General features: G+C 45.4%; 1 protein-coding gene across 1 annotated transcript in view; it reads left to right on the plus strand.

Moving 5' to 3' along the window:
* LONP1 (lon peptidase 1, mitochondrial) overlaps nt 1-27,464 on the plus strand; it is a 277,190-nt gene that overhangs the window by 147,264 nt on the left and 102,462 nt on the right. The window contains exons 9-12 of the mRNA XM_030219602.1: nt 7,103-7,241; nt 21,681-21,859; nt 25,191-25,278; nt 26,290-26,412. Coding sequence (XP_030075462.1) covers nt 7,103-7,241; nt 21,681-21,859; nt 25,191-25,278; nt 26,290-26,412 — 529 coding nt within the window. The remainder of the gene's footprint in view (nt 1-7,102; nt 7,242-21,680; nt 21,860-25,190; nt 25,279-26,289; nt 26,413-27,464) is intronic.

The raw sequence follows: 27,464 nt of genomic DNA on the forward strand, positions 1-27,464 counted from the left end.
ACCAATGATTCAGAAAGACGATTGGCTATGTTCCCTGGATTTAAAGGACACTTATACTCACATCCCGATACTGCCAGCTCACAGACAGTATCTTCGATTCCGTCTGGGGACACGGCACTTTCAATATTGTGTGCTGCCCTTTGGGCTCGCCTCTGCACCACGGGTGTTCACAAAGTGTCTCGTGGTGGCGGCGGCGTATCTACGCAAGCTGGGGGTGCACGTGTTCCCGTATCTCGACGATTGGCTGGTCAAGAGCACCTCAGAGGCAGGAGCTCTTTGGTCCATGCGGTGCACTAGTCACCTTCTGGAGCTGCTGGGGTTTGTGATAAATTACCCGAAGTCCCATCTCCAGCCAGTCCAATCTCTGGAATTCATAGGAGCTCTGCTGAATTCTCAGACGGCTTAGGCTTTTTGTTCCCGAAGCAAGGGCGCAGAATCTTCTGTCCCTCGCTTCCCAGACCAGAGCGTCTCAGCAGGTCACAGCTCGGCAGATGTTGAGACTCCTGGGCCATATGGCCTCCACGGTTCATGTGACTCCCATGGCTCGCCTTCACATGAGATCTGCTCAATGGACCCTAGCTTCCCAGTGGTGCCAAGCTACCGGGAATCTAGAAGATGTCATCCGCCTGTCTGTCAGTTGCCGCAATTTGCTGCACTGGTGGACGATTCGGACTAATTTGACCCTGGGACGTCCATTCCAAATTCCGCAGCCCACGAAGGTGCTGATGACGGATGCATCTCGCCTGGGGTGGGGTGCTCATGTCGATGGGCTCCACACCCAGGGACTGTGGTCCCTCCAGGAACAAGATCTTCAGATCAACCTCCTGGAGCTCCGAGCGGTCTGGAACGCACTGTAGGCCTTCAGAGATCGGCTGTCCTACCAAATCATCCAAATTCGGACAGACAATCAGGTTGCAATGTATTATATCAACAAGCAGGGGGGCACCGGATCTCGCCCCCTGTGTCAGGAAGCCGTCAGAATCTGGCGTTGGGCTTGTCGGTTCGGCATGCTTCTCCAAGCCACATACCTGGCAGGCGTAAACAACAGTCTGGCCGACAGGCTGAGCAGAGTCATGCAACTGCACGAGTGGTCGCTCCATTCCAGAGTGGTACGCAAGATCTTCTGAGAGTGGGGCACCCCCTCGGTGGACCTTTTCGCCTCTCAGACCAACCACAAGCTGCCTCTGTTCTGTTCCAGACTACAGGCACACGGCAGACTGGCGTCGGATGCCTTTCTCCTCCATTGGGGGAACGGCCTCCTGTATGCATATCCTCCCATACCTTTGGTGGGGAAGACCTTGCTGAAGCTCCAGCAAGACCACGGCACCATGATTCTGATAGCGCCTTTTTGGCCCCGTCAGATCTGGTTCCCTCTACTTCTGGAGTTGTCCTCTGAAGAACCGTGGAGATTGGAGTGTTTTCCGACTCTCATTTCGCAGAACGACGGAGCCCTTCAGTCTCTGGCTCTCACGGCCTGGATGTAGGGCATAGATTTTGCTTCATTGGGTCTGTCTGAGGGAGTCTCCCGTGTCTTGCTTGTCTCTAGGAAGGATTCCACTAAAAAGAGTTACTTTTTCAATGGAGGAGGTTTGTCGTTTGGTGTGAGAGCAAGGCCCTAGAACCTCGTTCTTGTCCTGCACAGAACCTGCTTGAATACCTTCTACACTTATCAGAGTCTGGTCTCAAGACCAACTCAGTAAGGAATCACCTTAGTGCAATTAGTGCTTACCATTATCGTGTAGAGGGTAAAGCCATCTCTGGAGAGCCTTTGGTCGTTTGATTCATGAGAGGCTTGCTTTTGTCAAAGCTCCCTGTCAAGCCTCCTGCAGTGTCATGGGATCTCAACGTCGTCCTCACCCAGCTGATGAAACCTCCTTTTGAGCCACTGAGTTCATGCCATCTGAAGTACTTGACCTGGAAGGTCATTTTCTTGGTGGCAGTTACTTCAGCTCGTAGAGTCAGTGAGCTTCAAGCCCTGGTAGCCCATGCCCCGTATACTAAATTTCATCATAACAGAGTAGTCCTCCACACTCACCCTAAGTTCCTGCCAAAGGTGGTGTCTGAGTTCCATCTTAACCAGTCAGTTGTCTTGCCAACATTCTTTCCCAGACCGCATACCCGCCCTGCTGAACGTCAGTTGCACACATTGGACTGCAAGCGAGCGTTGGCCTTCTATCTGGAGCGGACACAGCCCCACAGACAGTCCGCCCAATTGTTTATTTCTTTCGACCCCAATAGGAAGGGGGTCACTGTCGGCAAACGCACCATCTCCAATTGGCTAGCAGATTGCATTTCCTTCACTTACGCCCAGGCTGGGCTGGCCCTTGAGGGCCATGTTACGGCTCATAGTGTTAGAGCCATGGCAGCGTCGGTGGCCCACTTGAAGTCAGCCACTATTGAAGAGATTTGCAAGGCTGCGACGTGGTCATCAGTCCACACATTCACATCACATTACTGCCTCCAGCAGGATACCCGACGCGACAGTCGGTTCGGGCAGTCGGTGCTGCAGAATCTGTTTGAGGTTTGAATCCAACTCCACCCTCTGGATCTGATTTTATTCTGTCCAGGTTGCACTCTCAGTTAGTTGTTCTTCGTAGGTCAATTTCCGTTGCGAGGTTCAATTGACCTGGGTTCTTGTTTTGAGTGAGCCTGAGAGGTAGGGATACCCCAGTCGTGAGAACAAGCAGCCTGCTTGTCCTCAGAGATAGCGAATGATTCATACCTGTAGCAGGTGTTCTCCGAGGACAGTAGGCTGATTGTTCTCACCTACCCTCCCTCCTCCCCTTTGGAGTTGCGTTTTTTTCCTCATTCCTTTGCTTGTCATTCAACTGAGCGGGAACGGTCACGCACGGGCGGGAAGACGGCCGCGCATGTGCAGGTGGGCGTGCCCTGCGTGTGGGACCTCTCAGGAGTTTTTTGTTCCAGTTGGAGGGGGCTGCCGTGGACGTCAACCCAGTTGTGAGAACAATCAGCCTGCTGTCCTCGGAGAACACCTGCTACAGGTATGTATCATTCGCTTTTCCTCAGAATGAGCTCCATTTTCCACTATCCTCTTTCGCCTTCCACTCAACCATTTCCTAACCCATACAAAGGGTACTCAGTTTATTTATTAGTCGTCTATGTGGAACCGTGTCAAAAACTTTGCTAAAATCCTAAATGCACCACATCTAGAGCTCTCCCTTGATCCATCTCTCTGACCACACAGTCAAAGAAACTAATCAGATTTGTCTGACAAGACCTACCTCTAATGAAATCAAGTTGCCTTGGGTCCTTTAATTAATTGGATTCCAAAAACTTTACTATTCTCTGTTTTAAATTAATAGGATTCCAACAACTTTACTATTCTCTTTTTTAAAAACCGGGGGCAACCATCTCTAAGGTCGACCATCTCAACATTTAGGTCAACCATCTCTAAGGTTGACCTAAATGTTGAGATTTGGGCGTCCCCGACCATATTATCGGAACGAAAGATGGATGCCCATCTTGTTTCGATAATAGCGGTTTCCCCGCCCCTTCATGGGGCCATCCTGCGGGGATGCCCTCATGAAAACTTGAGCACCCTGTTCAATTATGCCCCTCCACGTCTACCTCCTAATTGGCTGGAGAGCCTATAAATCAAAGATCAGCCTTGGGGTGGGAAGGAGGGAATTAAACAGTAAACAGAGGCTTTTCTCAACTGCACTCAATGGGAGAGGGCTCGGTGGACCCTCTCAGTTTTAAACTGTTTTTCAGATTTGAGTTCCAGAAGAGAGGGTATTAATGCCTTTAGGAATTCGATGGAATCTGATCCTTTTCTACCCTCCGGTATCCTTAGAATCCTTAAATTGTTTCATCTGGAGCAATTATTGAGTTCCTCTAGCTCTTTTTCAATCTGCGTGGTCATTTTTGATTGCTGCTTCAGGCAGTTGATGATATCTTCTGCTATGTGGATCCTCGTTTCCTCCATTTCCTTTCTTGTGTGAAAGTTCAACAAGTCAATTTTTAAGTAATGAGAGATCTGATTGAATCTCCTCAGTATCCTCTTTTGTAACCAGTACGAGGTCTCTTGGCGGTTTGCTTATTAACTGGAAAATTTAATGCAGACTTTTGTGCTTTTTGCACTCTTAATTGTTGTTGGTTTGAATCTACATGCTTTTAAAACATCTTTAGCAGCACTTGGAACTTCTTTTAAATAACTGGACTGCAATTGTGTATTTTAAACATCTGTGCATGTTCTACAAGGGTTCTTATCACTATTGACCCCCCGATGCAGGCGTAGATACACCGAAATATGGCCCATGTCGGGTCTATTAAATAAATAACTCTTGTTTGTTCCAGTCCTGAAGGCCCTTTTGTGCTTTTCTTTTATTGTTGTGGTTTGTGTACTTCTGACCCTCTTCTGTTACTAGGAGAGTTTTGATTAGAAATGTAGTTTTTCTGACCAATGATACTTTTTGCTGTAGAGTCTGAATACTTCTTTCATGTATAGGTCACCAAAGTCTTTTCTCCTTTTCCTTATAGAATTCTTTATAGAACAACTTCAATGCATGATAAACAGAATGGGTTTTCTTGAGTATTATTGAATTTTCCTTTCTGTACCCTGTAGTTTTTTTTTTTGTTTTGTTTTGTTTTTTTTGCTTAAGCATCCTAACAAACCATCTAAGCATACACAGAAACACCACCCATGGGATGGAAAGGGAAGGGAAATGGGACTTGATATACCGCCTTTCTGTGGTATTTTGCAACTACATTCAAAGTGGTTTACATATATACAGGTACTTATTTTGTACCTGGGGCAATGGAGGGTTAAGTGACTTGCCCACAGTCACAAGGAGCTGCAGTGGGAATCGAAGAGCCCTAAAAAGACAGAACAACTGGAAAGCATATCATATTAATTAAATTAAATCCAACCCACATAAATTGTTCTATTGCAGTCATAAAACAACTTTTAATTAGTCTAAACACAAGCACCCACTGGATTTAAAACCTAAAACAGACTTATACACACATTTGTTCATATTTGTAAGCACCATCAACAGGACTTTTTAATATGAACATATATCAAATCAAAATCTATGCTACATTCAAACAGTCAAGACTATACTCGTGTTCATACCACAAGCAGACCTTGCCCACGTGAAGTAGATCACATATAGAACTATAATATAACAAATAACCATGATGTATTATAATATATAACACATTATTGTACAGTATATTCATTTAACCAACAAACTACAGAAAGATTTACTACTAGGTTCAAAAGAGCACTAAAATTGTGGTTGGCACCCTCACTGCAGTAACATAGCTGCCAGTTGGGGATGCACAGAACTTCATGTAGCATCCATTGTAGACAGAAATTCTTCCAAGCTTTGAGGATCAATGAAATCCTTGGTGTGATTAATTCAGTGTGGGACAGAATGAGCATAGTGTGCATTTGCAGCCTGTAGTTTAGGCTGATATGACCGGTGAACCTGATGTCTGTCAGTGCTGTGCAAAATGGTAAGAGACTATTATAATGAACAAAATTACAGAGCATATACATAAGCATGGATTAATGAGACAAAGCCAACGTGGACTTAGTCAAGGGAAATCTTGCATCACCAATTTACTATATTTCTTTGAAGGGATGAATAAGCATGTGGATAAAGATGAGCCGGTTGATATTGTGTATCTGGATTCTCAAAAGGCATTTGACATAGTACCTCATGAAAGACTCCTGAGGAAATTATAGTGTCATGGGATAGGATGTAATGTCCTGTTGTGGATTAAAAACTGATTAAAATATAGAAAACAGAGTAGGATTAAATGGTCGGTTTTCTCAATGGAGAAGGGGGGTAGATAGTGGAGATTCCCAGGGGGTGTCTGCTGGGACTTCTGCGTTTTAACATATTGATAAATTATCTAAAGATGGGAATAACTAGTAAGGTAAGTACATTTGCTGACGACACAAAGTTGTTAAATCGCAAGAGGATTGTGAAAAATTGCAAGAGAGCCTTACGAGACTGGACATCCAAATGGCAGAAGATGTTTAATGTGAGCAATTGCAAAGTGATGCATGTGGGAAAGAGAAACCCAAACTATAGCTATGTGGTGCAAAGTTCCATATTAGGCATCACTGCCTGAGAAAAGGATCTAGGTGTCACTGTTGACACATTGAAATCCTCTGCTCAGTGTGCAGTGGCAGCTAAAAAATCAAATAAAATGTTAAGAATTACTAGGAAAGGAAAACAAAAATGAGAATGTTATAATACATTTGTATTGCTCCATAGTGTGACTTTACCTCGAATACTGTGTACAGCTCTGGTCACCGCATCTCAAAAAAGATATAATGGAATTAGAAATGGTACAGAGAAGAGCGATGAAAATGATAAAGGGGCTGAGACGATTTCTGTATGAGGAGAGGCAAAAGTGGCTAGGGCTCTTCAGCTTGGAGAAGAGATGGCCAAGGGGAGATATGATAAGAGGTCTATAAAATAGTGAGTGGAATGGGTAGACATGAATCGCTTGTTTATTTTTTCCAAAAATACTAGGACTAGGGGGTACGTAATGAAGCAAGGAAGGAAAAGGTTTGTAAATTCCACTGCTTTCTTATTGAAATAATAAATTCTGAGCGCATCACAGTGCCCTACAGAGCAGAAAACAAACTGTAGCAGTCTGAATTTTGGGGAGGTGGGGGGTGGAGTTAGTTTCACAAGACTGCTGCTAGATAATGTACCCACCATTTTGAACCTGGAACCAGCATCGGCAGAAGTGACTGGGGATCACCCCTGCTTGCTCTATCCTACACCACCAGCGCATCCTTAAATTAAGCCCTAGGGACTTACAGGGGATTGGGTGGGGGAGCACTTCAGGAAGGAATTAAAAGCTCAGTTCAGCCCACAGAAGTCTATATTTAACAAAAGTTGACTATTGAGGATTAAATATGAACCCGGATAGTTAGCATTTCATTAATGGAATTAATCATTTTAATCACCATTAAACTTTTTCTGTTAATCAGGATAGTTAACTACAATTAATCGACAGCATTATTGAAAACTCAAAGGTTTGTCCACCTAAATCCCAAAATTAGACAAACAAACCTTTTTGAATATGGACTAAGTAATCATTTTTATTCCATTAGTGTAACTCGAAATTACTTGGACTGGCTGACATCTATCCCATGGGGTAAACACAGTAAAGAGAATCTGGATCTGGCCAGAGCTGAGGAAGTGTTGGAAGAAGACCACTATGGAATGGATGATGTGAAGAAACGCATTCTGGTAAGAAGCTGACCTGCTAGACTCTGCTTAGGGTAATGAGGATAATTAACATTGTTTGTCTTTACTATCATCATAACTAACACTTTATTCTTCCATTCATGATTCCACCCCATTGGGTTCAGTGAAATATAGTCTTTGTAAATACATAAGTATTGCCACACTGGGACAGACCAGAGGTCCATCAAGCCCTGTTTCCAACAGTGGCCAATCCAGGTCACAAATACCTGACAGGATCCCAGAAAAGCTCAATACATTTTATGATGCTTATCCCAGAAATAAGCAGTGGATTTTCCCAAGTCCATTTAATAATGGTCTATGGACTTTTCCTATAGGAAGCCATCCAGACCCTTTTTAAACCCCGCTAAGTTAACCATGTTTACCACATTCTCTGGCAACGAATTCCAGAGTTTAATTAGACGTTGAGTGAAGAAACATTTTCTTTTGAGTCGTATTAAATTTACTACTTTGTAGCTTCATCGCATGCCCCCTAGTCCTAGTATTTTTGGAAAGAGTAAACAAACGAGTCACGGCTACCCGTTCCACTGCACTCATTATTTTATAGTTTGTTGCCACAACATCACTATGTATTTGTTCATACCAGAATTGGCGAACGCCTATACGGTACTATGTAAACCACATTGAGCCTGCAAATAGGTGGGAAAATATGGGATATAAATAAATAAACCTTTTTAAGTAACAAATACATCCCCATACCCGGATTCTGAAATTTTTGGGGTGTACCCCCAATAGGATGGAGGAATCCAGGACTGAACCAAATGTTATGCTGTGGGTGTGAGAGAAGTACAGACACAAAATGAAGGGGGCAGGTAGCATACAGAGTTTAGCAGGATTTAGTATACAGGGTAGAAAAGAACTTTTAGAAAGTAACACCTCCCCCACCTCCACAGAAAAAAATAAAAGGCATGATGACCCCAACATAACACTTCTCAGTCCCCACAAGAGCACCACCAGTCTCTCCATTCCCCCTTGCTTCTTTTTTATTTATCCTATGTTCCCATCACTCTTTACACCTACCCTTGGCACAGCACTCTTATTCTTCCAATCCCACCCTGCATGCTGCCTAACAACAGCCTCCTCAATTTGCTCTCTTCACCCTTCTATACCCCATCCTCTTTTCCCTTCTTCCCTCCACAGTTTATCCAATGAAAATCCCCCACTGTCTCTTGCTCTGTCCACCATGTTTCCCCTCTTTCCCTGCACACATTGTCCAACAGTTTTTCATCCCTTTCTCCTCCTCCCCCATACTTTGCTACAACCCCACTTTTTCATTGCCCTGTGCTCCTCTGTCTCTCTGCCCACAAAACAGGCTGATCTTGATGTTGGACCATACAAAGAATTAAAAAAATGTCCCTATTCCTCTCTGTCTCCCCCCCCCCCCCCCCCCCCCCCCCACACCTGCAGCTGTCTGTGTTTCTCCCCCAGCTGGCAGCTCCTGGGATTAGGGCCTAAGCAACACACTTATGATTACAGCTTGAATGGCTTCAACAGTAGTGTGCAGAAAAGTTTATAGTTATAATTTATTAGAAATTTACTATACCGCCTAGGCTAACTGGCAGGTCTCGGCGGTTTACATAAATCAAAAATTGCAAATCATAAGAAAAAGGAAAAGAACTACAGTATATGTTGGTATACAGACAGCAAAAAGCAAGCACACTTTAAATTATATTGGCTAGGGGAAGGGAAGCGTAGAGAGAGAAAGGGGAGGAGAGTGTCGCAGGGAAGGGAGGGAGGGGAGAACAATTGCATCTCTTGCATGAATCAGCTTGTTCTGTAGAAAAAAGGAAATGGTTCTTCCATAAGGGAGCAGCAAGCAACAACCAAAACGCAGGAGTGCAAGTCGGCAATCAAGGCTTATACCAGTGAGCTCAAAAATACAGCCACCGAACAAGTGCATATAATATGGACAGTAGTGCAGCAATTCTTTACTCTGCACCGCAGGCTGCAGGAAAGTGAAGCCTGAGTTTAGACTTTGTGTTCCTGCAACTCGCCAGTATAAGCCTTGATTGCTGCTTCACAGCTTGACGAAGGCCTATGTGTCGAAACATGGCCCATGTTGGGTATTATCTGTATTCTGTATTTGGAGAACATTAAAATTTTAGTTGTTGCATTTGAAGAATAAACATTTGTGGGTTATTTCCATTGATTGTCTCTGGAACTTGTGTTTCCTTTGGTGACTTCCACTCCTGCGTTTTGGTTTCACATGTTCTGTACCTGTTCTGCTGCTCCTACCTCATGTGACTAGCTGAAGAGAGAAGCAGAAGGGTGCTAGCATAACCACACATGCCAAATAGCAGCACTCTCTTCACAGAAGGCATTTCTGTCAGTAATACAGCGTTTTACTCACACAAATGAGCTCTGTTTATTGCTCTCCCTGTCTGTAGGTGCAAATACTTGTAGACTTTTTAATGGATTGCAGTGATGGTTCCAGAGGCAAGGGAGAGGGTGGGGAGATTTAATTGCACACTTAGTTTGTGGCAAAAAAAATTATGTGCAGAGAAAGCAGGCATAAATCTGCAAGTGATTTTTTTTTCCTTGGACAATAAAGCTTTATTGGCCCAAACCCTGTGGGTTAAACTAGCCAGTGTTTATGCCAAGGTACCTAGTTTTAGTTAATTATTCATAATATTGAATAGTATTTGTACCAATTTTAAAACTACCTTCAATAAAATTAAGATCTCTCAACCAACAAAAAATAAATCTAGTCTCCCACCCCATATCCCATAATATCAACCCATTATCCAAAATACTAAGTTTCATCACTTGACTTGAGATAACTATCTCATAATCTTTTCAGTAACTGTACAAAGAGAAATGTATGTTTTTTTGTTTTTAACACAAGGTAAGATGACTCTGCTTCAAGGTGTACAAGAAGATTGTTTTAAAACTTCAGCACTTCCTGCCAATGTTCTATATTACCACCACCAATCTTTTATCTTCTTATTACAAGGAATAATTAGAGTACACTCAGTCTGTAATGAAGGGCTCTCTTAAGAGTATACCTCATCACATGAAATCTAAAATATTTAGGTTCCATACCACAAAGAGTTTTGAAAACCAATATTAAAATCCTAAAAAATAATGTTAGCCTGTACATTTTCTTGTGATTCTAAGAGTAGAGGGAATATGGAGGAGGGGGGGGGGGGGGGGGGGGGGAGGGTAGGTAGGGGAATGTCAACCATGGATGTGGAATAGTAATAACACGGAGAATGTTCAGTTACATAAGCTTTGCTTGGGGGATAGATAAGTTGAGGGTTGGGGGGGGGGGGGAAGAAGTTAGGGGGGTGGGAGCAATAACAAAAATTATTATGTTGTTGAAGTGTATTTTGTTGGTGTGAACTAATCCTGTGCTCATATTTCTCTTTTCCAAATGATATAAGCTGTTTGCACTGTGTTATCTTGACCCTAATAAAAATGTTGAAACATAAAATCCTAAAAAATAATTTGTAAATCAACTGGAAGCCAATGTAATGTGGTTAGGAAAAGTGTTGCCCTTTCCTAGTGTTAACTCCCAATACTATATTGGCTGCGGTATTTTGTAAAAGTTGCGATCTTCCTTACATTTCTATCTAGAATGGTCTAAGAAGTTGTTTGCAATAATCAGTCTGAGCTATTCCATATGCTACCTTTTTTTTTTAAACTCCTCCTGATTTAAGTAAAGGTGAATCAATCTAAGGAAACAAAGCATCCAGAAATAATTTCTTTCTTGTTTAATTACCTCAGCTAGAAACATGCAGATACAAGGAGCCCCCTAAAGAACAAAAAGCACACTCCAGTCAATTCTGTATTTGTGGTTAACTTTTCTTAATATTTCCCACTTTTTAACATCAGCTTGGATGTGCCTAAATGGTAATGCATATAACTCTGAGGCAATCAGAGGCTGTATCATTGTTACCCTGTATCAAATATGTGAGCGAACCCAAGATCCAGCCGAATGTGATGTAACCCAGGATCACATGCAGCATGTGATGTAACCCAGGATCACATGCAGCATGTGATGTAACCCAGGATCACATGCTGCATTATAATTATTCAGGTAGGACTGTCAGGTTTTCAGAATCCTGAACCTGAAAGTGCTGCCTCTCTGCTATTACACTTATATGCATATTTTCAAAACACTTAGCCTTCCAAAGTTCCATAGAAACCTATGGAACTTTGGAAGGCTAAGTGCTTTGAAAATATGCCTTTTAGTGACTTGTTCAGCCCTTTTCTATGCTTTTACCTTTTAAACTATATATTATATTAGAGTGGTACAAGTTTTTATTTGGGCACAGCAGCATTTTGAGTGGTTGGAGATCAGGGAGGTGCTAGGAAGGTTGAAGGCACTGAAAGCCTGCTGATTCAGAAAATGTTAGAAATTTTTGGAACTTTCCTGAAGTTTGGAGTACTATTATGCAGGGCTTGAAAAATTTTATTGTAACCAAATCTAGTCTGGATTTAGTGCTTCCACAATTTTTCTACACAAGTTTGGAGTCTTTAATGTCTGCATATTTAATATACTGTCCCTTAGCATGTACACCAGACCAGTCCAAAACCTGTGGGTTATGCTCGCCATTCAGCAGATGAAGGCAAAACAAGTGGTGTAAGCTGTGTCCTATAAAGCACTGCATGGCCTCAGTTCTGTAGTATTTCTGTGTCTTCCAGCAAATGGTGACAGGTTGACCATGCATCTTCTGCATTCATTTCATGGAGGCTCCTAAGTCAGCTGTAGAGTTTCTCCCAGTTGAGCAGGGGGTGCCTTAACAGGTCTTCAGCTCTATATAATTAAAAAGGCTATTTTTTTTAATTAGAGCTGAGGGGATAATGCAGAGATTTAGATGAATCTTAGTTCTCTTCTTCCTCCCCATGCCTTCCCTGGTGGGTTTTTCTCCTTGAGCCCTCATTTCTGAAGTTCATGGTCTGAAGTCAAGACAGGAGCCTTGCACCAATCTGCATAAAAAAAAACATAAGAGTTGATTTATTGGGTTTGACAAAGGGGTCTACGGTGGAACAGAGGGCTTCTATGCTTTGTGATTTGTATTTCTGCCCTATGACACTTTTTCCCTTAGGGTGTGTCCCTTGATTGGCCAACAAGTGGTCTCTGACCTCTGCATTTATAGCTGTAACAGAGGTCTTTTTCTTTATAGTTACATCCTCCAAAAGGGAAAAGTAACCTGCAGTGTTATTGGTCAAACATCCTTAGTGCTAATGCTCTGTGCCTTGAATATCCCTGAAGCCAAAGACCCAGCCCAGAATGTGCTAGAACTCCTCAGTCTCAGTTGGGAGTGTGGAGGGAGTAGACCTCTGTGCTGAGGCCCTGTTCAATTCCTGTGAGCAGTTTCTTTTTCCTGACCTCCCCAGGTACTACTTTGGTAGTAAAAAGTGTTCAGCTAGATTTAACGCCAAATCCTTGTTTTACCTGTTTCTGTTTGCTGTTTAAATTTTACCGTTTACTGTTCTACTTTTTTTTTTTTATAATGAATCAATTAGTTTGTTAGCTTTGTTGTCCTGGAATGACTAAGAATCCTGGCAGTTTGTATTCTCAGTCTGTGGGTGTTTTCTAGGAATTGTGGGCCCCATTCAGATTGTGGCCCCAGTGCCCTTAGAACCCACCGGGGAAATAACTTGTTCAGAGGCAAGCGGGGACCCAGCAGGCAGGTGGGAGGGTATGCCAGTGTAGGGGCATGTGCACAGGTGCAGGTGGGCCTGGGCAGTGCTGGACCAGACCCTCTAGGTGATCATAGGGTTAACTCCAGGTGGGTGTTAGGGGTAATGCTAAGGTATTACGTAACAGGGCCTGTCTAGCCCAATATCCTGTTTCTAGCAATGGGCAGTCCAGGTCACAAGTACCTAGCAGGAATCCCAAAAAGTAGGAAGAGTTAACTTCAGGGATAAGCAGTGGCTTTCCTCAGGTCTGTCTTAATAAGGGTTTATGAACTTATAAATTATAAATAGTGTTTCAAAATTTTACAGTGTCACTCCTTTACACAAAAGTAAACTTCCTTGTCATCAAGCAGATGAAGCCATTACGTATGGGTTGTGTCCATCAACCAGCAGGGGGAGATAGAGAGCACTCAACTTTTCACAGTGCCTCATGGCCAGCTAGCTCCATTGCCTCTTCAGTATTCTCTATCTCCCCAAGCAGGGTGGCTGCAGCTTCTTCGAGCTCCATCAAAAATCTGCCTGGGGGTGGCTCCTGGCTTGCCAGTTGTTAGCCGGGGTGTTAGAGGCTATAGCAGCTTCACTTTGAAGGCACATAGGTTAGCCCTTTCCCTGCCTTACCCATGCCCCCGTAGATGTGGACATATTAGCTTGCTTTTCCCTGTCCTTTCCCACTCAGTGGATGCAGGCACATTGGTTCGCCTTTCCCACTTATCTGAGCCTCCGGAGTGTTTTTATTTACCTCTTTTGCCTCTGATTTCCTCACAGCATTAAAAAAAATAATAATAATTAAAGTTGCGTCGCGCTTTAGCGCAGCGATCTTGGAAAAGAGGTTTTTTTCTTGAGATCCTTCTGCAGGACCGGAGCTGTGATACTCGGTCTAGTGAGGTAAGAGTGTTTTCTAACTCCTCCGGGGTGGGCCCGCGATCGGGATGTTTTTGGCGCGAACCGCCATTTTTGAATTTCACCGCCGTTTTCGGCGATGGCTGCGGAGACTGTAAAGCGCTGTTCTAAATGTGGCAAGCGCAAATCAGCAGCGGGGCTCTGTAATTTGTGCTGTACAGACGGTAGAGCCGGCCCGAGCATGGCGAGCGGTGAACTTTTGCGCTCTGAGCTGTCAGCGGACGCCATTTTGGATTTTCCACATGGCGTGGCCTCTGTTGCAACGGTGAGCCCTGAATCCGGGGGTGGGGGGGGGGGGTGGGTGGTCCTCTGAGTGAGGCTAATAATAGAGCTAATAGCCCTGGGCAGGATCCGGGCGGTCAGGGAGCGGCTTTCTCCCCTGATTTTGTTTTAATGCTGCATAGGGCGTACATGCTTAAAAGAGCTCTTCCACAGGGATCTTCGGACCCTCTGCCTGCCCCCCCCCCCCGGTGGATCTTGGCCTTTTGGAGTTGGCTTTGCCTGTTTCTTATCCTCCTGATAAACGCAGAAGGGCTAATTCCCCTTCTGAGTGTGGCACCCCCCCCCCCCCCCCCCCCCCCCCCCGTGGTCAGGCTATGAGGATTCTGAGGGGTTTGGCAGAACTTCTTGGGCTGAGGAGCCAGAGTCGGGTGCAGAATTGCCACAGGAGCTTGATGATCTGTCTGTGGTGAGGCTTTTCCACTGCGAGGAGCTGCCAGCGCTTATTTCAGATGCCTTACAAGCCCTCTCGATTGAAGATCCTGGGAGTGGCACAGCCTCCTCTGTTAATCCAAGGATGGCTAGTACCAGAAAGCCTGCTCGAGCCTTTCCTTGGCATGACTCCATCCAAGAGCTTATTTCGGCTCAGTGGGCTGACCCCGAGGGACCTTTGAAGGTTGCCAGGGCTATGGGGCAATTATACCCTCTGAGTGATAAACATTTGGCTCGCTTTGCAATGCCTAAAGTGGATGCCCTGGTCACGGCTGTGACAAAGAGAACTACCCTCCCTGTTGAAGGAGGTGTTGCCCTGAAGGATATTCAAGACCGCAGGCTTGATTCAGCTCTGAAGCGGTCCTTTGATTTGGCAGGTCTCACTGTTCAGGCGTCTGCATGCAGTTGTTATGCTGCTAGAGCCTGCCTGGCTTGGTTACAGCAGGCAGTGGAACAGCCCGGTGATGGAGCGGAGACCTTATCTGTAGTGGCTCCGCGGATGGAGTCGGCCTTGTCCTTTTTGGCTGATGCCCTTTATGATATGGTCAGAGCTTCGGCTAAACAAATGGCTGTAGCAGTGGCGGCTCGCCGCACTCTTTGGCTACGACATTGGGCGGCGGACATGGCCTCTAAGCAAAGGTTGGTGAAGTTGCCCTTTCAAGGCCTTCTCCTGTTTGGTGAGGAGCTGGAAAACATTGTTAAAGGCCTGGGGGATTCCAAACCTCAGCGCTTGCCCGAATATAGGCCGAAGTCTTCCTCTAAGGGTCAGGCGGTCCGCTCCTCTTACAGACCTCGCTTCCGTGAAGCTAGAAGGTACCGCCCGGGGCGTGCTGCTGGGTTCACTTCGCGTGCCCGCTTTCAGCAGAGAAACTCCTTTCGCTCGGACAAACGTTCCGCAGCTGCCGGTTCAAGGCCTGGAGTTCAGGGGCGACCCTCTCAATGATGGTGCGCCGGCCCCCTCCTCGTTTCCTGTCATCGGAGGAAGACTTTCCCTCTTTTTCGAGGAGTGGGCCAAAATCTCCGCAGATCAGTGGGTCTTGGACCTGATCAGAGACGGATACCGAATGGAATTCGATGCCCCGGTGAGAGACGTGTTTGTGGAGTCCCGATGCGGTTCTGCCGCCAAACGGGTGGCCATAGAGGAGACTTTGCACAGTCTGTGCCAGATAGAGGCTGTGACCCCGGTGCCTCCCGCCGAACAAGGTTTAGGCCGCTACTCCATTTACTTTGTGGTGCCACGAAAAGACGGGTCTTTTCACCCAATCCTGGACTTAAAAGAGCTAAACAAGTCCTTAAGAGTGCGGCATTTTCACATGGAAACCCGTCATTGAGGCGGTACAGCCAGGAGAGTTTCTCACGTCTCTGGACCTGAAAGAAGCTTACTTGCACATACCAATTTGGCCCCCGTACCAGAAGTTTCTACGGTTTGCGGTGTTGGGAAAACATTTCCAGTTTCGGGCCTTGCCTTTTGGCCTCGCCACAGCTCCCCGAACCTTCTCCAAGGTAATGGTGGTAGTAGCTGCCTTTCTCAGGCGAGAGGGTATCCGGGTTCACCCGTACCTACACGACTGGCTCATCAGAGCAGACTCAGAAAAAGAGAGTCATCTAGCTACAGCCAGAGTGGTTTCAGTCCTTCAATTTCGGGGCTGGGTCGTCAATATGGCCAAAAGTTACCTGACCCCCTCGCAATCTCTAGAGTATTTGGGGGCCAGGTTCGACACAGCCTCGGTGTCGCGTCCCGCGCCCCTACCTGCGCTCCCACTGCGGGGAGCGGGAGCCAGCGGCTTCCGCGGCACAAGAGGACGGCCAGAAGGGTCCCGCGTAGGAGCCGGCGCTGCCGCGGGACTGGCAGGTCAGACCGGGACCGGCGGCCGTCGACGGCGAACGCCGGCCTCTGGGGGAAGGGAGATCGGGACGAGGTTCGTGCCGCCCAAGATGGCGGCGCCGGAGCCGACGTCTTCTCCGTTTCAGAGCCGGGGGGCTCTGGAACTCCGCCTACCTTGCCCCGGATTGGAGGACCAGAACAATGACTCCGCCTGGAGTTCGGGCAGAGCCAATCCAAGGGGCTCTGCCGACTCCCAGGTCCGGATTGGTGAGTCTCTTCCTGAGGGCAGGGTGGTGCGATATTTAAACCCAGAACCTAGCTGGTATCTTTGCTTCAGGTTCTGTTCCCGAAGCCCGTGCAGCGGGTCGCGTTGCACCTTTTGCCGTATCCAGAGACTGTGCTAACCTTGACCACAGATTGCTAGCCGTTATCCAGAGACTGTGCTAACCTGGACCACAGATTGCTAGCCGGTATCCAGACACTGTGCTATCCTTGACCACAGATTGCTAGCCGTTATCCAGAGACTGTGCTATCCTTGACCACAGATTGCTAGCCGTTATCCAGAGACTGTGCTAACCTTGACCACAGATTGCTAGCCGTATCCAGAGACTGTGCTAACCTTGACCACAGATTGCTAGCCGTTATCCAGAGACTGTGCTAACCTGGACCACAGATTGCTAGCCGTATTCCAGAGACTGTGCTATCCTTGACCACAGATTGCCAGCCGTTATCCAGAGACTGTGTCTGGTGGCCGCAACTCCCGACCCTAGCCAGGTCAGCCGTCCACCCCGCGGTTCCAGCAGTCCTGCTGACCGCCTGCAGCTGGGGGCTCAACCTCCGGTGAACGGCGGTTGCCGCGGGTGAAGATTGGGGTGCACGGCTGTCCTCTGAGGTCTCGGCCTTGCGGGACCTAAGGGCTCACCACGTGAGGACAAGACACTCGGGCTATGTGTTTCTTCCCGAGCAAAGGCAGTGCAAGCTTCAGAATCAGGTCTGTCTGCTCCTGAGGATGCCCCGCCCACGAGCTTGGGACATTGTCCAGCTGTTGGGAACGATGACAGCCACCTTGGAAGTGGTGCCATGGGCGAGAGCGCACCTGAGACCTCTACAGTATTCTCTACTTCAACGATGGTCTCCATATGGAACTTTGGAAGGCTAAGTGCTTTGAAAATATGCCTTTTAGTGACTTGTTCAGCCCTTTTCTATGCTTTTACCTTTTAAACTATATATTGTATTAGAGTGGTACAAGTTTTTATTTGGGCACAGCAGCATTTTGAGTGGTTGGAGATCAGGGAGGTGCTAGGAAGGTTGAAGGCACTGAAATCCTGCTGATTCAGAAAATGTTAGAAATTCAGGATTATCAGTGCAGACTTTCTTGGCTCCCTGCGGCCCGCCTCAGTATGGAGTGGTGGCTCTCGGACAGCATGTTGCGGCGGGGAATGCCGCTGGCGCTCCCCGACTGGTGCCTAGTGGTGACAGATGCCAGCCTGAAGGGCTGGAGTGCACATTGCCAGGGGAAGCATGCCCAGGGTCTGTGGACGCCCGACGACTCGGAGTGGTCTATCTACCGCCTGGAGTTGAAAGCGGTGTTTCTGGCTCTTCTGGCCTTTCAAGTAACCCTGGAAGGATTGGCTGTCCGAGTGATGTCGGACAACACGACAACAGTGGCCTACATAAATCGACAAGGCGACACTCAGTGCAGAGCTCTAGCCGCGCAGGCCGAACAAATTTGCCACTGGGCCGAGCTGCATCTACAGTCCCTGTCAGCAGCTCACATTGCAGGTCAGAGCTATGTGCAAGCCGACTATGTAAGCAGGCATCAGATCGATCCAGCGGAGTGGGAACTAGCAGACGATTTATTCCTGCAGATATGTGCCAAATGGGGCAAGCCAGTGATGGATCTTATGGCAACCAGTTCCAATGCCAAAGTCCCGTGCTTCTTCAGCAGACGGAGGGATCCTCGCGCTGCCGGGTTGGATGCCTTGGCTCAACTCTGGCCCCTGGGCTTGCTGTATGTCTTCCCTCCGTGGCCCTTGACAGGGCGAGTGCTCCTGCAGATTCGGCTGCATCCAGGAGAAGTGGTGCTCATCGCCCCGGATTGGCCCAGGAGGCCTTGGTATGCGGACCTCCGACAGATGCTGTTGGAGGCTCCCTTTCCGTTACCTCTGGTTCCGCACCTGTTGTCACAGGGTCCGGTGGCCATGGAGGACGCCTGCCGCTTTGGTCTTATGGCATGGCGATTGAGAGGGCGCAATTGAGAGATAAAGGCTACTCAAATAAGGTAATTTCCACTCTCCTGCAGGCCCGTAAGCGCGCCACGTCCGTGGCTTATGCCAGGATTTGGTGCCAGTTTGAAGTCTGGTGTGTTTCAAGAGCGCTTTCTCCGTTGCAGGCTCCTGTCTTGCCGATTCTGGATTTTTTTCAGGATGGTGTACAAATAGGCTTGGCCTATAATTCCCTGCAGGTGCAAGTGGCAGCATTGGCCTCCCTGCGTGGCAAGGTTGAAGGCGTGTCCTTAGCTGCTCATCCAGATGTGGCACGGTTTCTTAGAGGGGTGCTTCGGCTCCGTCCTCCCGTGCGGGCACCTTGTCCAGCTTGGAACCTGGGGTTAGTATTGAAGGCCCTTCAGGGGGCTCCCTTTGAACCGCTTCGGCGTTCTTCAGAGAAAGATTTGACACTGAAGGCCGTCTTTTTAGTGGCCGTTACCTCGGCGAGACGGGTGTCAGAGCTCCAGGTGCTGTCCTGTAGAGACCCTTTTCTGCAATTCTCAGAGTCAGGGGTCACGGTTCGGTCCGTGCCTTCCTTCATGCCTAAGGTGGTTTCAGCGTTTCACCTAAACCAGCCTGTTTTTCTTCCCTCCTTTGTTGAGGAGGAGTTTCCAGATTCATTTGGGCAGTTGCACCTTTTGGGTGTGCGCAGGACTCTGTTGCAGTATCTGCGAATTACAAATTCTTTCAGGACCTCTGATCATCTTTTTGTGCTGTTTGCAGGTCCTTGCAGAGGGTCTTCAGCGTCTAATGCCACTATTGCCTGTTGGCTCAAAGAAGCTATCTTTTCAGCATATCTGCTGTCTGGCCGGGCTCCGCCTGAAGCCTTTAAGGCACATTCCACAAGAGCGATTTCCTCTTCCTGGGTGGAAACTGGAGCACTATCTCTTCATGAGATTTGCAGTGCTGCAACATGGGCTTCTAAGCTCTCTTTTGCTCGACATTACAGGCTGGATGTGGCTGCCAGGAGGGATGCGCATTTTGGAGTACAGGTGCTAGCGCGTGGTGTGGCTTGTTCCCACCCTATTTAGGGATTGCTTTGTTACATCCCATACATAATGGCTTCATCTGCTTAATGACAAGGAAGGGAAAATTAGGTTCTTACCATGATAATTTTCTTTCCTTTAGTCATAGCAGATGAAGCCATGAGCCCTCCCTGTATGATTGTCTGTATTGCAGTGATTCTGATTTTAGGTGCTGTTCTTGTTTCCTGAAGTTATATTCCTTCCTTGGGGAGTCGGAAAACAGTCTTCAGGATTCTTGTTACAGTTATAGGAGGATGAGTTCATTCCCTCCAGTTCATGTTTTGAGAGGATGAGTTTATTCCCTCCAGGAGGATGCAAGTATTCCCTCCGTTTATACAAAGTGGAGGACGAGTTCATTCCCTCATTTGTTGAGTTTACGCCCTTGTTAAGGGGCCATCGTTCGCTGTGAGGAAAGTTCATGTTATTCCCATTGCAGTTTGCCATAATGCTTTGGAAGCTTCAAATACTGAAGAGGCAGTGGAGCTAGCTGGCCATGAGGCACTGTGAAAAGTTGAGTGCTCTCTATCTCCCCCTGCTGGTTGATGGACACAACCCATACGTAATGGCTTCATCTGCTATGACTAAAGGAAAGAAAATTATCATGGTAAGAACCTAATTTTCCCATTGTGGTTCTTGTTATCATATTCAGTTTAAGCTTATTTTTCTTACTTTTCAAATTCTTAATTATGGCATACCACAGTTTCTTTACCATTTTCTCATTCTCTATCCTCCAGTAAGGACTCTGCGCTCATCCCAGCAACATTTACTTGTTATACTTTCCTACCTTCAAATTTGTTCCCATTCAGTTCATCTGTCTCTAATTCAATTGGAATTTTGAGGCCTCCCTTAGTGGCCATAGAGCTGGAAGATCTTAGCAGCTTTGTACTCAAAGAAGCTTATATTCATATTCCCCATTTTTCAGCCATATTTAAGCCTCTGGGAATTCTTGACCATCCCTCCCAATTCACAGAACTAGTGTCGTATTTAGCACAGTTCTGTACTTCCTTCCTGTAAATCAGGTTCTTGGGTTTTCCCCTCTTCTGCAGAGAACAATACAGATAAGATTTTTTTTTATACACTCCATTGGTTTATTTGTTTGTTACATTTGTATCCCACATTTTCTAGTGTTTGGCAGCTACTTTGAGACTCCTAGCTGTGATCAGTCATTTTCAAATATATGACAGATATTCATTCTCTGGAAGGAAATATTTTATATAAAACAGCCTCCTAGAATTAGAGCATATTCTGCTGCAGATATAGCACCTTATGGGAGGAATTGAAAACATTTTTTCTAGTCAACATCTACAAGACAGTGGCTTGATCATTGCTTCATCCTTTTGTAAGGCATTTTTGGCATGATGTAGGAATGCGAGGAGAGCCAAAGTAGTTTGGGCAGAGATATTAAGCTTCCACTCATCTTGAGAGGACTGTTTTGCTACTTTTCACAATTTCCGGACTGGTGCTAAGGATTGAGAAATTAGATCTTGCCTGCTAATTTTCTTTCTTTAATCCAACCACACTAATTTATAGGCGCTCCCTAGTATAATAATGGTCAAGATGCTCTCAATTACTGTAATCTTCCTCCATTGCTTCTAGCTACTAAGTTTCAACATTCTTTTCATGGTCAAAGTTTGAAGTTCTATTTGTTTCAAGACTTTACCTTTTCAAAATGTTTTAAAAACAATATATTGATAATGGCAATGCAATCAAAAGTTAAGTCATGCCATCCATTGCTTTGTCATTCAAAATAGTGAAGAGCTAAGGCTACATGGTGCCTTTATGGGCAGAGCTTACAGCACATGTTCTCTGTTTCCCTCTACTGGTTGTCGGTCATAATCTACAGGTTCTGGGTGGGTCTGGTTGGAAAGGAAAAGGAATTAGCAGGTAAGATCTAATTTCTCCATTCCAAGTATTATATTTGTACATCTTTCCTATATAGCATGCACTCATTCATTTTAGCTTGTGACACCTGCAGTTATTGTCTTATAGGCTCAGTGTCCTTGAGAGATATGTCCCTGCTTCAGATTAATAACTTTCCTCTTTAATTCAGGAATTCATCGCTGTCAGTCAGCTGCGGGGGTCGACACAGGGGAAGATCCTGTGCTTCTATGGCCCACCTGGGGTTGGTAAAACCAGTATTGCACGATCCATAGCCAGGGCCTTAAACCGGGAGTACTTCCGCTTCAGTGTTGGTGGCATGACTGATGTGGCAGAAATCAAAGGGCATAGGTAAGTGAGAGGCCTAAGAGATGCAGGTTGGGTCTACTTTGTGGAGGCTTGGTGATCTCTTGTGATAAACAGGCCATTATTTGGTAATATATCTGTACTATTATGATCAAAATGTTTACATTAATTTAAATGTTGAGATCTACTATGAACACTCCAGGGAAGGCAGGATGTAAATGAAAAAAAAAATACTAATGAGGATGTTACTGGATAGTATAATAACCTCAGAACTTTAGAGACTTGTTGATGTGTCTGTAAATGACAACACTCTGCCTGTGTCTAGGTCCAGCATATCAGTTTTGCATACATTTAAGGGGTCCTAGCCTCCAGGGCAAGGGATAGTCAGTTTTAAGGATGGATTAATTTGGCTGTATTTTGTTGGTTTTAGCTACATTTTTCTTGATGGCTTGTTTTGTACGAGAGATGTGTTCTGCTTTGAAGCAGATACTTTTATTACAAGTGGAGTGCAAATGTTTATTTTAGGGGCGGGGAACGATTAAAATTTTTAATCGTGATTAATCATGCGGTTAAACTTTTGTATCGCGTGATTAATCGTGCAATTAAAAAGACATGCATTTTGGGCCATAAAGTGTAATTCCAGCAAAATGTTAAATTGAAACTGAAGTGAAAATCAATATTTTAATGGTTGTGTAACTTAAACTTTCAAAAGTGTCATATTCCTTTACAAAATATAATACTAAAACTGAAGTGAGTTCGATTCCCACTTCAGGCACAGCTCCTTGTGACTCTGGGCAAGTCACTTAACCCTCCATTGCCCCGGTACAAATAAGTACCTGTATATGTAAGCCGCATTGAGCCTGCCATGAGTGGGAAAGTGCGGGGTACAAATGTAACTAAAATAAAATAAATAAAATATGGTACTGTACCTTTTGGGAGTCTTACAGATTCTTAAGACCAAGGAGATCTACAACTAACTAGGTGTTATTTACATAATTGCTGTAAAGTATCATGAACAGTCTTCCTGAGACATCAAGGTTGTTTCCTCCCCCTCCACCCCTAGTTGTTTCTTTTTAAGAAAGGCTAATTCTATTCCAACAACATACTGAGCCTTTCACAAAACTACAGAAAATAGGTGATTTATCTGAAGGATCTCCCCTTAATCCCCAAGGCTATGTTAGGGCCATTCATTTATGATTGCAATAAATCACATGTGCTTTCCTGCAGTATAATTTTTTTTTTGTTACATTTGTACCCCGCACTTTCCCCACTCATGGCAGGCTCAATGCAGCTTACATATTTTATACAGGTACTTATTTGTACCTGGGGCAATGGAGAGTTAAGTGACTTGCCCAGAGTCACAAGGAGCTGCCTGTGCCTGAAGTGGGAATCGAACTCAGTTCCCCAGGACCAAAGTCCACCACTAGGCCACTCCTAATTCACAGCCAGATACAACCTTCTTGGTCTGCTTCAGCCTTTCTGAGGCTTCTCAATTTAAAAAAAATGGGAAATCCTAAGGTTCTGATTAGTCAGTGTTTTATATGAGTTCTGCTGACACAGGGAGAGGGGAGACATTTGTTTTGAAGCTGTTTTCAAGGGTAAAAGCAATACTTTACCAGTAGAAGGAGGCTTTTTAAAGACTGTTTGATCTATATGTAAGTAAAATTATGGCCCTATGTCACTAAAGTGGCTTGTGCATGAATTAGCATAGGCTGACAGTTAACTGGAGGCTTAGTGCACTACAGTTTATGCAGAGCTGACAAATACCAAATGAGCAAAGAATGGGGGAAGCCATAAAGTACATGTGCAGAAATTTACACCAGTTCCCAGACAGGTCAAAATGTGCGAGGGTGTATTTACCTGTGATTTACAGGATAAGCACCTGAAAACCATCACTTCCTCTAGTACTCTGTCACTCATCGCCTTGGCTGCATTGGATCCTCTGCTAACTGCCCATGTTTTTGTTTTTTGTTTTTTATTTTTCTGCATTCATAATTACTCAGCTGGAAATGTATCAACCAATGGCATCTTCACCTACAAAGGATACCCCCCTCCCTCGCGTTTACCTTATTGCTGAGCTCTAGATTTTTCTCCTTCCTCGAAGCCTCAATGTCTTCCCCTGCACGGCTGGGACCTGCAGATACTTGAGCTGTGCCATGCAGGAGGTTGGAAGTCTCTAGACTTCCCCAACTTCCTGCACAGTGCGGCTCAAATATCTGCAGAGCCCGGCCGTGCAGGGGAAGACAAAGACTTGAGGCAGCAAGGAAGGGGAAAAATCCAGAGCTTATCTGTAAAGGTAAATGTGTGTCGGGGGGAGGGAGATGCGTTAGAAAAATGTTGCGATGTTCAAATGAACTTTCTGTGTTAAAAAAGTTAACGCGTTAATTGCCCACCCCTAGTTTATTTTGATTTAAGCTAATACCTTTTTTTTAGTAGTAGCTCAAGGTGAGTTACATTCAGATAACCTAACTATTTCCCTGTCCTCAGAGTGCTTTCAATCTAATTTTGTTCTTGACACAATGGAGAGTTATTTGTCCAAGATCACAAGGAACAACAGCAGGATTTGCTGGTTGTTAGCCAGGTGCTCTAACCACTAGTCTACTCGTGTACTCCTAATCTGTTTTTACTAGCAAAAAAGGTGCCAGTACTCAAATGCTAGGCCACCCTTCAGGGGTGAGGTGATCACTGATGGACCCACTCCACAATAGCCAGGTCCCCTGCAACCAGTCACAGAATCTATGACAAGGCAGAATTGTTGTGTAGAGCCTGAGCTCTTTCATTAAAATTTGGGGTCCATGGGTCAATTTTAGCAGACAATAGAAAAGGTGCCAGTACTCAGTACCCCCTCAAAAAAAGCTCTGTTCCTAATCAAATGAAACAAGAACCAGAAAGTGAAAGATTTGGGAGAGGGAAGATGTGCAGTGAGGGAACCAGGAGGAGCAGCCCTGAAGGGTGGACGCAAAAGGCTCTATATCCTTATACTACCCATCTGCTGGTGTTTTGCTTGCTGCTGTGGGGGGAGAGAGATGGAGCTGGTTTCCAAAATTACCTTCTCTTTGGAACAGCTGTTTGACCACTTATTGTTAGGATCAGAATGGGGCAGATAAATGCAGGTACCGCATGGAATATGCTATGCTGTATGTCAATATTTCTCAAGCTACAATGAAATATGCATGAGAGGTTTGCATTTCTCAAGCCACAATGAAATATGCATAAGAGATTTGCATTCCAATTCATCGTAGATATCCCAAAAACCAGACAAGCAAAGAGAGTACTCCAGGAACTGCTTGAGAAACACTGTTGTATTTAGAAGGCTCAGGGCTGACTCTTTCTCTCTGTGTAAGTCAACATGCTGATCCTGTGTTTCTTTATACAGGAGAACCTATGTGGGAGCAATGCCAGGAAAAATAATCCAATGCTTAAAAAAGACAAAGACTGAAAACCCACTAGTTCTGATTGATGAGGTAATGTTTCTTCTTTCTAGGACTGTACCGAATATTTGTATTCAATTCTATCGTATTCAGCCGAATAATGATTTAAATTTGAGTACGAATAATCATGATCTCTACTGTGTTAAATTCTACTGAAATAACACTTGATCTCTGATTTCACATTGCTGCTTTTATTTATGTTAAAACTCAATGCCCATTATTCACATTCGGTATTCATATTCAACCGAATACTATTTTTCATTATTCTTATTTGGCTGAATAGTAAAATACACTGTTCTGTACAACTCTACTGCTTACCTTTTTCTGCTGCATAGGAGCATATTATATATGCTGTGGTACTTGAACTGTCTGCTTTCCAGTATGGGGGGGAGGGGAGAGTATGCATAGTTACTTTCTTATAATGGAGATTCTCTGTGGAAAGTCATTCTTGGCTCCATCAGATGTCACCATTGTGTGGCAGACTCATGGAGAGAGGTACCACTTCCCCCTTAACAATCTACCCATCCTTGGGCTTCTCTCTCTGCGCTCCAGTATATGAAGAGAAAGCCACCTTCCACTCCCCCCCCCCCCCCTCCCACCCACCCACACCCACACCACACACACACACACACACACACACACACAGTACCTGGGTTGTTGCTCTGCTTGTTGATAAATGAAGAGGCAACCCCCCCCCCCCCCCCCACTCAGTCTACCTACCCCACCCCCTTGGGCTTCTGTTCTCACAAGCCTACTAATCAAATGACTCTAAGTAAAATGATCATAGATTTGTGGCACAACCAAAGCAGTTTATATTTATTATTTGTCGGTACTTTGTCCCCAGTTGGCTCATAATCTAAATTTTATACCTGGGACAATGGAGGATTAGGTGACTTACCCCGGGTCACAAGGAGCCAGAATAGAAATTGAACCCAGTTCCCCAGGTTTTCAGCCCACTGCCCTAGCCATTAGGATATCCCTATACTCTAAATAACTGGGCTGTTGTTATCCTACAGACTTCTTTTATGTCTCGTTGCATCACAGGTGGATAAGATTGGTCGAGGATACCAGGGCGACCCATCCTCTGCCCTGCTGGAACTGCTGGACCCAGAGCAGAACTCAAATTTCTTAGACCACTACCTTGATGTTCCTGTTGATTTGTCCAAGGTATTTTCAGCTCTTTGTATGTGTTGTACAAATTCTCTTTCTAGCTGGAGTTCTTTGATGTTGCACTTGTGATTTCCCCAACAAACTCATTATTTAAACACTACTTTGTTTCGAAACTGTTTGAATGGCTAGAGCAAATGATATGGTCATTGCTATGTGTCCTATCTGCCTGTATGAGTACTATTCCACATTTTTCATCTTATGCCCCACCTCATATTGCTTTTTGCTCTCTGTCAGGCATCTTTGTGCTGCCTTCTAAAATGGGTACCTTACCCACTGCTCCATGGGAATTCTTGTACAATTGTGGGGTAATTTCTATATAGTGCACCAAACGTTAGGCACTTTTGGCATTCAAACAAGTTAACGGTAGTTAAGCACCAAAATTTGGGGGGGGGGGGGGGGGGGGAGGAACGTCTATAACTGGATGACTAAGATTGATGAATGGTTCTTGCCCATGGAACTAAGGTAAGAGAGTCTAAATATTCAAATGCTGATAGAGTGGACTCAGTGGTGGGATGGTTTTTAAACTTAATCAAAAGTGATGTTCCAAGAATGAGTTGCAGTAATAGAGGATGGAGAAATTATTTTTCAAATGAGAGCCATGATGGTGGGGTTAGGAAAAGCAGGCCAGAAGTATTCTCACATGTAGGTGACGTCATCTGACAGAGCCTTGTGTGGACGCTGCTGAGTGCATATAGCTTTAAGAAAGTTCTAGCAGCATTGCACCGCACACGCGTGGGAACCTTCCCGCCTGATGCACAAGCTTGAGTCCTTCAGTCTTTTTTTTTTCTCTCACAGAGCTAGGAGATTGCGTTTTTGGTGGTCTCCCCTCAGTGCTTTCTTATACCGTATTTTTCGGACTATAAGACGCACCGGACCATAAGACGCACCTAGGTTTTAGAGGAGGGAAATAGGAAAAAAAAAATTTTTCCTTTTTCCCTCCTCTAAAACCTAGGTGCTCCGGTGCGTCTTGTCCGAGTTCGGGATCGCCCTCCCCTACTCACGTCACGCGATGTTCCCTGGTGGTCTAGTGACGTCGGGGCAGGAAAGAG

This window comes from Microcaecilia unicolor, chromosome 11 (genome assembly GCF_901765095.1).
Source record: "Microcaecilia unicolor chromosome 11, aMicUni1.1, whole genome shotgun sequence".
In the NCBI taxonomy this organism is placed as follows: domain Eukaryota; kingdom Metazoa; phylum Chordata; class Amphibia; order Gymnophiona; family Siphonopidae; genus Microcaecilia; species Microcaecilia unicolor.